The 13,228-nt window shown below is 58.7% G+C and overlaps 1 protein-coding gene and 1 non-coding gene across 2 annotated transcripts; one reads left to right on the forward strand and one right to left on the reverse strand.

The window, feature by feature from the left end:
- The first annotated feature begins 1,989 nt into the window (after positions 1-1,989).
- On the forward strand, positions 1,990-5,893 carry ARF6 (ADP ribosylation factor 6). Its single transcript, NM_001081705.2, has one exon. It carries the CDS (start codon positions 2,468-2,470, stop codon positions 2,993-2,995), a length of 528 nt encoding a protein of 175 aa, NP_001075174.1. The 5' UTR covers positions 1,990-2,467; the 3' UTR covers positions 2,996-5,893.
- Positions 5,894-12,499: 6,606 nt separating this feature from the next.
- On the reverse strand, positions 12,500-12,604 carry MIR1716 (microRNA 1716). The gene has a single exon (NR_035212.1). It is a non-coding gene; the product is annotated as a microRNA 1716 (primary transcript).
- Between the last annotated feature and the right edge of the window lie 624 nt (positions 12,605-13,228).

The following is a 13,228-nucleotide window of genomic DNA, read 5'->3' on the forward strand; positions in this document are numbered from 1 at the left end:
AAAGGAGCACAATGCCCATCCAGTTCCAACCCCCTGCTATGTGCAGGGTCGCCAACCAGCAGACCAGGCTGCCCAGAGCCACATCCAGCCTGGCCTTGAATGCCTGCAGGGATGGGGCATCCACAGCCTCCTTGGGCAACCTGTTCAGTGCGTCACCACCCTCTGGGGGAAAAACTTCCTCCTGTTCCCCTCTCACTGTGCTAAAAAACTAAGCATGATAAGCAACAGCATATTAAAATAGGGCTGGCCTGACAACCCACATTGACTGGGAGGGTAAATTATATTCAAGTGATAAAAAGAAAGGGGCTATGGACCCATTTCCTCGAAGTTTGCTTATTGGTTATGACACAAAGCCAAAGCGTTATCATTTTCTTCCACCACATTCTTGTGACAGCGCTTGGATCATGGCTGGAGGAAGAACAAGCAAACACAGGCTTACACTGCCATGAAAGACACAGCAGCAGATGTTGGTAGCAGTGCAGCTGGTGAGGGAAGCAATAAGGAGCAGGCAGCCCCGCGGCCAGGCCCAGGCCCAGCCACCAGAAGGCCCTGCAGGCATCTGCAGATATCCTTTTCCCCAGGCTTGAGCCTCTAATCACTTTATAACCCTAATTACTTTATGCTCTCAAGGCTGGGGTTGCGCTGGCAGCTCAGCAGGACCTCCTGCAGGGCCGCACCGTGTGCTGACTGCTGACATGTTTACCTTCCACAGGAAGGCGTTGGGCCCTCCCGAGGACCTGAGCCAGCTCTGAGTGCTTCAGCAGGTCGCTGAAACCCAACCCCTTGGAGGAGGGCGGGCTTTCAGGTAATCTAGAACACGCTCAGGTACCGTAAGGGCTTTTGTTGGGTGTTTGACCTTGACAACCAACCAGCAACACAATAACCGGAGCTCTATCGAGCAGAAGGGCGTGTGAGGTGACAGCGCTCCACAGGTGTGGGTTTGCAGGCGGTGTGCGGGGTGAGCACCAACCACACCCATCTCCCCCCGACCCACACAGCGCCACGTCTCCAAAGGCCTTTCCACGCCACGGCCGCCTCAGAGGCCATCGGAAGGGCCGTCGGCCTTCACAGCCGTGTCACCGAGCAGCGGCTGCTGGCAGCAGCTCCCATCGGGGAGCACTGGGCGAGATCTGTCCCACAGACACGCGGCGGGGCTCTTCCGCAGCCATTTTTGTTTGAGGGCAGCCACGTGTGGAGCTCCCTGCCCGCCGACAGAAAGGAGCCGCTCCGGAAGCGGGCAGTGCTCCGCCACCCGTTCCTACAACCCGGAGCTCTGAGCGACACGGCCCGAAGCGCGCGGGGCTGATGAGTGACCGACCGCACCTCCTAACCACTGCAACTCCCAGGACCTCAGCGAGCTAAACGGACAGCACTCGTTCGACTTCGCTCAACCCTAAAAAACAGCAACAGGCGCTTTGAAAAAACCCTCTAAAGCCACCCGGTGCGCGCACCCCGCGGGCAGAGCCCCCTCCCGAAGGGCAGGCTGCCCCCCGCCCCGCGCCTGGCCCTTTAAGGCGCACCCCCCGCCCGCTCCCGCTGACGCGCGATCGCGTGGCGCCTCTCCCCACGGCGGCCCGGCCCCCCGCGCCGCCCGCGTGCGCACTGCGCCCTCAGCGGCCGGGCCCCGCCCCCCCCTCCAGCTCCCGGAGCTCCGCGCAGCCGCAGCGGCGCAGGAAGCGGCGCCCCCGCCCGCGCTGCGGGGAAGGAGGCGCGGCCGGGAGCGCGCACGCGCGACGCTCCTCCCGGGCAAACTGGGGCGCCGCCCCCGCTCTTCCGCTCCGCGCCGCGCGGTCTGCGCATGCTTCCGCCCACGCGGGAGGGGCGGGGCTCCTTCCGCCGCCCCCGCGCAGGCGCAGTGCCCCCCCGAGGCCGCGCGGCGGGAAGCGGGCGAGCGCCCCCGCCCCGTCGGCGGCGCAGGCGCGGGCGGCGGGGCGGGGCGCGGCGCGCAGGCGCGGTGGCGGCGGAGGGGAAGAGGCGGGCTCGCGCGGCGCCTTTCCGGCGGTGCTGGCTGAGGGAGCGGCGCGGCGCGGAGCGGAGCGGAGCGGAGCGGAGCGGAGCGGAGCCGGCTCCGAGCGCGCGGGCGGCCCCGAGGTAAACGCCGCCTCCCGCTCTCCTCGTTCCGCCGCGGGCAGCGCGCCGAGCCGCCGCCCTCCCCCTGCCCATGAGCTGAGGCGCCGGGGCGGCAGCCGAGGCAGGAGCCGGGCGGAGCCGCCTCCTCGGGCCCGGCGGGCGAGCGGGGCGCGGCGCGGCCCCTCACCCCGCGGCGGCCGGGCCTTCCCCAGGGCCTCCCTGCGGCTCCGGCCCCCGCCCCACCGCTTCCGCCGCCGCCGCCGCCGCCGCCCCATGCGCGGCCGCCGCTGAGCCGCGGCCCCGGCCCCGCTCGCTCGGGCCGCCCGGGGGCTCTCGCCGCTCGCCCTTCCGCGCCCCCCGCCCCGCAGCAGGCGCCGGGCCCTTGGATGCCGCCGAGATGGGCAAGGTGCTATCCAAGATCTTCGGCAACAAGGAGATGCGGATCCTGATGCTGGGGCTGGACGCGGCCGGCAAAACCACCATCCTGTACAAACTGAAGCTGGGCCAGTCCGTCACCACCATCCCCACCGTGGGCTTCAACGTGGAGACGGTCACTTACAAAAACGTCAAGTTCAACGTGTGGGATGTGGGGGGGCAGGACAAGATCCGGCCCCTCTGGAGGCACTACTACACGGGCACGCAGGGCTTGATCTTCGTGGTGGACTGCGCCGATCGCGACCGCATTGACGAGGCCCGCCAGGAGCTGCACCGCATCATCAACGACAGGGAGATGCGGGACGCCATCATCCTCATCTTCGCCAACAAGCAGGACCTGCCCGATGCCATGAAACCCCACGAAATCCAGGAGAAACTGGGCCTGACCCGGATCAGGGATAGGAATTGGTACGTGCAGCCCTCCTGTGCTACTACAGGGGACGGACTCTACGAAGGGCTGACATGGTTAACGTCCAATTATAAATCCTAATGAGAGAGTAACTATTTAGTCTACAAAGAATTAAAGAGAAAAGGAAAAAAAAAAAAAAAAAAAAAAAAGAACCCACACGGCTTTCCGGAAGAGTGATTCTCTACAGAAAAGTGAAACAAAAGCATCCATAGGATTATGATCACCTTTCTCCAATGACCACCCTTTCCTTCTCCACACCTGACTGGATTCCTGTTTTAACTCTCCTCGCTTGGCGTTAGGATGCTCTAACCTCCGAATGTGACACGAACACAAGCACTAGATGCTATGGCAGACCTCCAGCAAACAGGGGAAAGACACATTGTAGACTTGCTAAGTAACTTCTTTTTTTTTTTCTCTCTCTGATAGCCCTTAAGATGGTTTGATTATTTTGGGGGACGGCTGGGGGAGGGGTACCATTTTCAGTGTATGCTTTCTGGTTCTACTTTTTTGATGATATTTTTTTTGTTCCTCTCTCACTTGCTGTAGATTGCTACCTTTTTGCCTTCATGCGGAATATGTTGATAGGTCGACTTCATCTAGTAAACTGAAAACTCTTGCTTAAAATCAAACCGCAGTCTGTCTTTTAATATTAAGGACTTTTTTTAAAGTTCTGTTAATCTGTAACTAAATAGTGACTCTCGGTCTGGCTCCATATCTCAGCCTCGTAACGAGACGAATTCCTGCCCACGGTGGCAGATAGGAATACCATTGTAACATGTTCAAAGTGCATATCGGGCATCATGTTAACTAGGTAATGTAAGAACTGCTTTGAAATGTCAGCTGTGAAGTTCTGAACCATACATCATGCATGAGAAGGGATGCAAATAAGTTCCCCATTCTACATAGCAACCATATAGCGAATAAAACATGAATGATGTAATAATAGTTCCAGGGTATGTACTGTTCCGTTTCTGTCTTGCATTGCGAATTTAATGATGTTGAGCTGCGGTTTTTACTCCTTTGGTCAGTCTCCAATTCAATGCAAGATAGGTTCCTTCCAGAAAAATGCAGCAATAACCTGCAAGCGTTGCAACAAGTTTTACTCCAAATTGGCGGGTTTGGGCAGAAGTCTAGCACTGACTTGCCTGCCTCGGGATGAAGGCACGTTGCTTCATCTTCGGGCCTCTCAATCTTGAAAGGGTTTCTCACTTTTGGCTTCACCTTAAGGCATCTCAATCTCGACAGGGCTTCTCATTTCTGAGTGCGTGCCACGGAGGGAACAAACAGAGAGCCCCATCGCTCCGTGCTGTGGACGTGCAGAGGGGCAGAGCCGAGGGCTGAGCTGTGCCGTGGGGAAGCGGGCTGAGCACAGCGGTGCAGCGCCGGCCCGGGGTTGTTGCTGCAGTGCTGTAGGAAGGGAACCGTGTTGGATGTCTGAAGCCCATTGAGTAACTGCCAACGAGAGCGGGGTGGAGAGAGTGAGAATACGACTATGAATGTAAACTTCCATAATTAGTTCTTAAAGGGCAAGCAGCTCATTCGCCGTGCCACAGCGTGCAGGTGTGGCTGGCAAAAAAAAAACCCCACCCAGAGCCAGTATTAGTGTGAAGTCTCAATCAAGTATTAATGCTGGCCGCAAAAAAATGCTCGAGCAGCTGGTTCTGATTCAGCCTTAAGGATTAACTTCAGATTTCCTCAAGGAGTTAAACTCGATTGGGGAATTCTAGGAATGTATGCTACAAAACCAGAAGAAAATGGCTTTTTTTTTGTTGTTGTTGTTCCTCAAGGATAACGAGTTTGATGTGAAATTGGGGCATTACACTATGGTTGTGCAGTGTTGACTCTGCGTGCAAAGTACGTTGTATATGGAGCTCTTACCAAAGATGAATGGGAAGATTAACACACACACAAAAAGAAAATAATACTGAATTCACTTCTGAAATTGAATGTTTCGGACCACGTAGAAGTTATTTGGATCTGGTTCCAAACGACGGATCTCGATGTGGGGTGCGAGTGGGACTGAATGGGTTCTGGTGCTGGAAGATAGAGCATTGACTGTAAGCCCTGGTGAGCGGAGGAGTGTGACACGAGCCCGGTGTCCAATAACTGAGCTCTCGGTTCTGGAGGAGGGGGGTCCTTCCCACCTGAGTCTTGTTGCCCTTGGAGTGTCACTGCTCTATTTTCCAGCCTGTTGCAAACGTAGGACTTGTTTTGTTCCTCTGGATGTAACTTAGCAAACAGTGCGGCGGTATAACGGCTAACATGCGACAATATGGTTTCTGTTTTCTTCTGGAGCGTAAATAAAACAGCCAAGCACAAAGTAAATGCCTAAACTGGAAAACTTGAAGCTCTCTCAATGGTTCTTGAACTTTCTTAAATCTATTCTCAGTCAAAATGAAAACGTCCATCAGTTCATTTTCCGTCTCGGTCGGTTTGCTGTGCTGTGCCGGGGCGGAGCTCCTCGCCAGGCTGTGCATTGCCTCCCATCCACGCGTCTGTACTCTGTTGCTTTAGACATTCTGTTTTGGCAGGAGAAAGGAAACCCATTTGTTTTCTTCCTTTTGTCTTTCGGCTGTTTGTTTGTTTGTTTGTTTTTCCCTTAATGTCTTATTTTTGAGGGATGGAGGGAGATAAAAGTGACCGGAATGTGGCGGAGACTTCACAGATAAATGGCCATTGCTACCGAACACCTCCGGTGGTTTCACTTTCAGAATCTCCTTGGTAGGATAGAGCTGCAGCCCACCGTGGGCTGAGGTGCTCCAAAACCCAGTGGTACTGCGAACCGAGCCCGAGCACGGCCATTTGTGTCCATGTGAATCTATGGAGTGAGTTTTGAATGGCGTTAAACCGTGTCTGATCAGTGAATGAGTTTGTAGACTGTGATCTCCCTGATGAGTAAACAGGAATTTTGTGTTCTCAATATGGCTGTAGTGTTGGTAAAGAACTAATAAGCAGAAAATAAAGCAATTACACAGCGGAGCTCTCCTGGTATGTTCCTTCTATTTAATTACGAGAGAAACAGAAAGGGGCAACATGGCACTGCAGCCGTGCGTTCTGCTGACATAAAGAGCTCTCTGTTGTATCTCACAGCGGTGAAAGCCTGTCTGTGATTCCTCTGAGGCTTAGACGAGGGGCTGCTTTTATCAACGGAAAGGACCGTGGTGACGCACTGAACAGGTTGCCCAAGGAGGCTGTGGATGCCCCATCCCTGCAGGCATTCAAGGCCAGGCTGGATGTGGCTCTGGGCAGCCTGGGCTGCTGGTTGGCGACCCTGCACATAGCGGGGGTTGGAACTGGATGAGCATTGGGGTCCCTTTCGACCCAGGCCATTCTAGGATTGTATGGTGGCTGAGCAATGGGTGGGTGTGTGGGGAGCGTGAGGGGCCAGCATGAAGGCAGCTATGCCATGGAAGCACCCGGCCCGTTGGCTGCCCATTGGGGCTGGAGGCAGCTGCCATTGACACGCCATCCACTGAGGGTTGCCAAACTTGGGAATCACTGGGAAACGTGGCCGGGCCGCGTGGGAGCGCGGTGTGGGCTGCTGGGCCTTCCTGCTCCCCAGCTGGCCCTGTCTGCCCGCATGTCAGCGAAGGGTGCGGCTGTGTAAATGAACTCACTTCAGCTTAATTAAGCTCCTTCGGGTTGGTAGACAAAGCTCCGGAGGAGTAAACTCATGTCTCTTTCATGGCAGGAGTCAGTTCTCAGAATGCCAGCGCTGATGTTTGAGATCAGAGCCCTGGGCTGTGCCGTGTGTGACTCACCCAGCAGGGCCTTTCCCAGTCACAGGGCTGCCGTCCTCACGGGCAGGGATTGGAACAAATGCGCCTGCCATCTCTAATTGGAAATTAACCCTGCTAATGCAGTCCCACGGGTAATGGTTCTCCCCAAGGAGCGGCCCTTGGTTTTCAGCAGCCACCGGGATGCTCAGTGCTGGAGGAGCGGCGCTGCGGGCTCTGGGAGCAGAGCAGGGCTCTCCCACAGCACGGAGGCAGCCCTGGGCACCACGCTGCTCCTTGCCAGCTTTGCTCTCAGCCCAAAGCGCTTCGGTGCCTTCAGCACAAAACTTTCTGCTCGCAAATGGGGAAGTGTGAGCTCACAGAGCTGTGATGGAGGCGGTGGCTCTTCCACTGAGCAAACCCGCTCCTCTTCCGACCTCTGAAGCAGCGCTGACGTCTCCGAGCATCTCCGGGCCGAGGTGGGGGACTCGAATGCTGCGGTCAACCTCGTGTTCAGGACTTGGAGCACGCCGAGAGCTGTGTAATTTCAGCCCTGCCTTCAGTCTGGAAGGGGAAACGGCTGAGTCAGAGCCCCGTGGTGCTCGGCGGTGAGGTTTCCTCCCAGCGCTGGGGTGCAGGGCGGCTGCTTTGCACAGCAGGCTGGATGTGCTGCACGCCGCCCAGGAAGCGCTCCTGGTGCTTAACTGCAGGTATCTCCACCCTAGGAAAGGAGGAAAAAGAATCGAAGGTGTGAGTCATCTGCAGAGCCCGGCTGAGGCTTCGTGGGCTCAGTACTGCGCTCCTCCTGGGCCGGGAGCCTTCCCCTTCCTTTGGCTCGGTGTGCTGCAGCTTTTCGTTAAAAAAACACCCCAACAATAAAGCGACTCAGGCGGGATTTAATGGGTGTCTGTTTCGGTAGAGAAGGAAGCCAGTACTGCTCGAAACGCTGTGTTTTTTTCCCTTAGGAGTGCTCAGATGGGTGGATCCCCGTCCCCAGGGCTGCCACCAGCAAGTCCAGGCTCAGCCTCGTGCCTCTCACCCTCCAAGAAGGGAAGGGAGTGCAGCTGTGCGCGGCGGGCTGAGCCCCGGCTGCGTGTCCAACACAGGGGGAGACCCTCAGTTCAGGCACAGAGGCAGCAGCAGCACAAAGGCTGTGGGGTGAAGAGGACGGCATCAAGCAGGGGTGAAGGCACGCTCAGCGTGGCGTTCCCATCCTTTGCTATCCCGGAGCGGGGCTGGCTCTGTCCCCGCGCTGCTGCCATTTTGCTGCTCTCTGCCCCGGGAGCCTTCTGCTTATTCCCACCGACAGAACAGGGGCTGTTGTCAGTCGTCGGCTGCCAACTTTCAGCCGCCGCCACGCAGCGGGCCGGGCTGCGCTCGCAGTTATCCCATTAGCTTCACATCTGCCAGAACGCCCTTTCCCCACAGGGGCTGGATTAGTTTGGAGCTGACCCAGCTCTCCTGGAAGCTTTGCCTATCACGTACTTGCGGCTTTCAATCCGCTGCCCTGACTGGAACCAAACCCGGCCCGTGCACTCACCGGGCAGCTTTTCCTTCAGCCCAGCAGCATAGCCGTGAGCTGGCCCTGCAGGAGCGAGCCCTGCCGAGCAAGTGTCCAAATTACACCGTTCCTCAGTGTCCCCACTGCATCCTATCTATCACATCGATAGCTGTGTGTCCACGCTCACAGATGGAGCCCGGCCGTGGCTCGGCCCTGCAGGACCTTCTGTGTGCTGGGCTCGGGGGGAGTGCAGGGAGGGCAGAAGCACTGCAGCCAGGCGGGCCGGGATACACAGCACTGCGGGGTTCCTCCTTCCCCTGTCGCAATAAAAGCTTCCCCCCTTCTCCTGCTGGACCTTCTCAGCCACGCGTCCCTCTGCGCTTCCTCTTTCAGCACCTAAAAAAAAAAAGCCCACACCAAAAAAAAAAGCGTTGGCCGCAGCTCTGCTGGAGGCTGCAGGACTCGCAGTGAAGGCGAAGCTGCTCCGCCGATCCCTGGGCTGAAGTCAATCTTTTCCGGTCTGATCGCACGGCCAAGGAATGTCTGTGCATGCAGTGTGGCTGGGGAGGGCTCAGCGCTGCGCCCCAGTGCTGCTCTGCTGCTTCCCTTCGGCTGCGGAGCGGAGGCTGCAGGGTTGCCATGTCCTGCGGAGGAACCCGAGCAGCTGGCCCATGTGCACCCCCTGAGATGTGGGGGGGGAAATTAGGTTGGGTTGGTGGGGTTACGTTGGGAATCAGGAACGTTTCTTCTCCAAAAGGACAGTGCTGTGGTGGCACAGCTGCCCATGGAGTGGTGGCGTCACCGTCCCTGGAGGTGTTCCAGAGCCGTGGGGATGTGGCACTGAGGGATGTGGGCACGGTGGGGTGGGTTGGGGATCTTGGAGGTTTGTCCAACTGGGACGTCTCTACGTGTGGCTGCAGCCAGCATCGCTCCGAGGCCACCACACTTTCCCCCATGCACAGCCTCCCCCCTGCACACCGCTGGGCGCAGCACGGAGCTCACCGCTCCCAATCTCAGCTCTGCCCACTGAGAGCAAACACCCACAGCCGTGTCCCGGCTCCATCACACCTCGTTACTCATTAACAGCAATGCCAATATTGACTTATTGCCCTATAGGGCAGCTCTGGTGCCCCCACACCCCGCTGCCCATGCTGCGGGCACCCCAAAGCGCGGCCACATCGCAGCGAAGCAGAGGGGACCTCGACTTTTCCCTCTATTTGTTTCGCAGCTGTGCAGCTCCAAGGGAAATCACACGGCCGTGCTTTTCTCATTAAGCGCCGTCACATTTTCCAGACAGAAGCTCAGAGCCCAGTGCTGTAAAACTGGGATTTTTTTCCTCCTTTTTCAGCTGCAGATGCTTAAAGATCCCTGGCTGAAGGATCCTTCCCGGCCCCACTGTGAGCAATGCGTGGGGCACCCCAACCCCAACCCCAACCCCAACCCCAACCCAACTGCCCCATGGAGCAAGCAATGGTGGGTCAAGGAGGTATCTGTATGTGTACAGGTGGGTGTTGTCCCAGCAGAGGAGCCCCCCACACAGACGTTGCAGCTCCATTGCCCCCAGCCCGCCCAGGGCTGCACCGCCGGCGCTTCGCATCGCGTGATCCCGAGCTGCTTTTGAAGGATGTGACCTAATTAAGGCTCAGCTCTTCTCAATATGATTTTCATAGTCCCACGGGTTCCTTTTCCCCGTGCGACCGGCCGGCCCGGCTGGGCCTCCTGGGACGTCTGGGAGCAGGAGGAGAGAACATCAGAGCGCAGCCCCATGCGGTGCGGTGCAAAGGCCGTGCACGGCCCCCACTTTGCCTCCTTGCTGCAGTGCTGATAGCGCAGAGCTGAGGGCTCCCTGCAGCCCCCCTGGCCGTGCCATTGAGCTGAGTTTGCCAAGCTGAGGCAGTTGCGTTGGCTGCCATCGAGCCCCAGGGGTGGGTGTCAGGGCTGAGCCTCAGCGCCACAGGGCCGTCCCCATTTCCTTTGGGTAGGGACCCCTTCCCACGGGGAAGGCCCATTCGCCCGTTTTTGGCTAAAAACAGAATAAATGGTTCAACTCTGACCCCAAACCCGGCCCAGTCCCAACCTTCACCACCCACAGCAGCCAGACACCGAGCCTGGGGGCTGTTGGACGGGGAAAGAGGTGGCCTTTGTGTTGCATTTGTAGGATGTGTCCCCTCAGTGGGGCTCTGACCCAGGGCTGAGCAGGAGGAAGCCCCCGTTGCAGAACCCGGGTGCACTGTGGACAAGTGAGCAACGCGCCATGCATTCCCACAGCAAAGACAGGAGCTGGGACGTCATGCATGGGTTGGCAAAGCAGCTGAGCAAGCTGATCTGCAATTAAGGACGTTCTTCACTTCCTTCTCCTGAATAGCATGGAGAAAACCCATTCACTCATACACCGAGTGCCCCATGCTTTGGCTGGAATGGTGTTCCCGTGCACCAGGAGCAGGTGAGCAGCTCGGCCAGGCCAGGGCGGCTGTAGGGTGCATCACACAGACACCCCCTGCAGGAGGAGACGTCCCAACTCCCAGCACTCCCAGTGCTCCCGGTGTGCTGCTGCCTGCATCTGCTCCGGGGCATCGCCTTCCCCACGCTGCCAGCCTGCAGCAAAATGGCATTTCAGAGCGTCGTGGCAAAACGGCATCCCGACATCATACAACCACACAACCGTATCACTTCTTGGCATTAAAACCAGAGCACCCCAAGGGGCACCCGCTGCTTCTCTCTGACCCTGCGGGCTCCCCCGCCTCCTCCCACCGTGCCCAAATCCCGTGTGCTGCACCCGCCCATCCTGCTCCATGTGGGTGTGCCGGGCGTCACCTGCCCTGCACTGCCCCAACCTGCCCGGCCACCCCCAGCAGCTCCCCCCCCCCCCCCCCCGGGCTGGCTGGGCTTTCCGTGCACTCCCTGCTGCTCCTCCTGGCCCTGGGCAGCCCCCGGGATTCCCCCCTGGCTGCTGCAACGCATGCATGATAGGGAGAGCTGTGTGAATGGTGATGGGGCACCGAAGTGCTGGTAGTGCCTTAAATCGGGTGGGAAGACAAGCAGAGGGGGGAGGCTGAGCTCGAGGGACAGAGGCTGCCCAGAGCTGGAGCTAATGTTTAGCTTTGGACTTTGCCAAGGGTGCCAAGGGGCACAGCAGGGTGCAGGCAGCAGGCAGCATGGCGTGGGCAGTGAGGGTGCCATTGGTGACAGCATTGGCAATGCCACTGATAGTGCCATGGGTGGGTCCCGTTGGTGGTCCCGTTGGTGGTGCCATTGGGGGGTTCCATTGGTGGGTTCCATTGGTGGAGCCATTGGGGGGTTCCACTGGGGGGTTCTATTGGTGGGTTCCATTGGTGGTGCCACTGGTGAGTGGCATTAGTGGGTTCCATTGGTGGTGTCACTGGTGGTGCCATTTCTAGATGTCATTTGCCCCGCACCCAGGGACCCCACAGATGCCCACCCCCATGGCCGGAAGCTCTCCAAGGCTCTCTCCATCCCCCATATCCCCAGTTTAGGGATGTTTGCTGACACGGCCTTGCTGAGCTCTGCCGTTTTGCTCAGCTCTCAGCACAATGCTCAGCCACTGCTCATTTACTGCTATCAGCCCATTCCCGTGCTGCGCTGAGGGGATGCTGCGAAGAGGAGCCTGGTGCCATCGAAGACAAAGCTGCGTCCCCAGTGCTGGCGTGTCCCGCTAGCCTGGATAACCCTCCCCGCTGGGCACCTCGTCTCTATTTAAACCCCTCTCCAGGGATATTATTAAGGACATGTCTGTTAAATGGCTCTGTACCAACACGGTGCAGCTCATCCCCTTCGCCTCGCAGCCATTGGGCGCCACCTTCCCCGTGCTGCATCCCACACCTTCAGCTTTGCCGTGGGATTTCGCAAGGCAAACGTTTGTCCTCTGCTCCCCCGGTCCCCAACTATTCCAACGGTACCACCGAACAGCTAAAAATAGGAGGACAGGAGAAGCCCCCGAGGTGTTTGGGAACATCACACCTCCCCGCTCCGCGCCGAGCCGCCGATCCTTAAATATCTGGCCCAAATCCACGGGAGCGCAGGGCTGCTTAACTCCTTGTGCTCAACCCGAAGGGAAACGGTGCCAAACTTCAGCTGGACGAGAAACCCAAAATCAAGGAGGGGAACACGGAGCCCATCGGGAAGTGGTCGCTGTGGGTTTTGTTGCTTTCCTATGCAGCGTTTCTTGTGTAGCCCAAAAAAAGTATGACCCTCCCCCTCCCCCCCCGAAATAATGGGCACCCCTTACAAGGAGCCCTATAACGGCACCACCTCTGGGACACCCCGAGAAGCCCCCACATCCCACGTGGGAGCTCTGGAGGGCAGAGATAATTAACACGCAGTAATTACAGATGGAGTCCCGCTCAATGGGCCGCGGTTGAGGTTTCCAGCTCGCAGCCAGGGCGGCAGGAAGCCGGGCCGTCACCGTGCAGCTCAGCTCACAGCCGCCCCGCTCTGCGGCACAGGAAATGCAGCGAGGAGCACAACCAGCCGGGCCGGTAGCGTTCTGCAGGGGCACAGCTGCCACGGGTGGTGGGGTCACCGTCCACGGAGGAGCCCCAGAGCCGTGGGGATGTGGCACTGCGGCTCAGAGCTGTGGGTGCCCCATCCCTGGAGGTGCCCGAGGCCGTGGATGGGCCCTGGGCAGCTGAGCTGGGGGGCACGCAGCCCACGGCAGGGGTGGCGGTGGGGGGGCTCCTAATCCAACCGTGCTGTAGTTCTGTGACTATGACCGTGCTGCAGTGAGCTCAGCCCCGAGCAGCCGGGAGGACCACAGCTCCTTTCCAAAATCCCTTCCCCCCTCCACCACCACCAAAAGCAGCCGTTTCATCTTGCGGCTCTGGGGAGTGACACACAGCACTGAGCTCACGGCCTCCTTCCCCACACTGCCCCGCTTCACAGCCACTTCCTCTGTGCGAAAACAGGAGCAGCAGCAGCCCGGCTGCAGGCGGTTGGGTTCCACAGCCCCTGGCATTGGGTGCAGGGGCTGCGGGGGCCACCCGGGGCAACCCCAAGGTGCCCTTCACCCCACAGCCGCCCCAACGCCAGCACCGCACGCACTGAGCTGAGGGTGGGGAGCAGCAGCTGCCGGCTGCACAC

The sequence above is a fragment of the Gallus gallus genome, chromosome 5, assembly GCF_016699485.2.
Source record: "Gallus gallus isolate bGalGal1 chromosome 5, bGalGal1.mat.broiler.GRCg7b, whole genome shotgun sequence".
Lineage (NCBI taxonomy): Eukaryota > Metazoa > Chordata > Aves > Galliformes > Phasianidae > Gallus > Gallus gallus.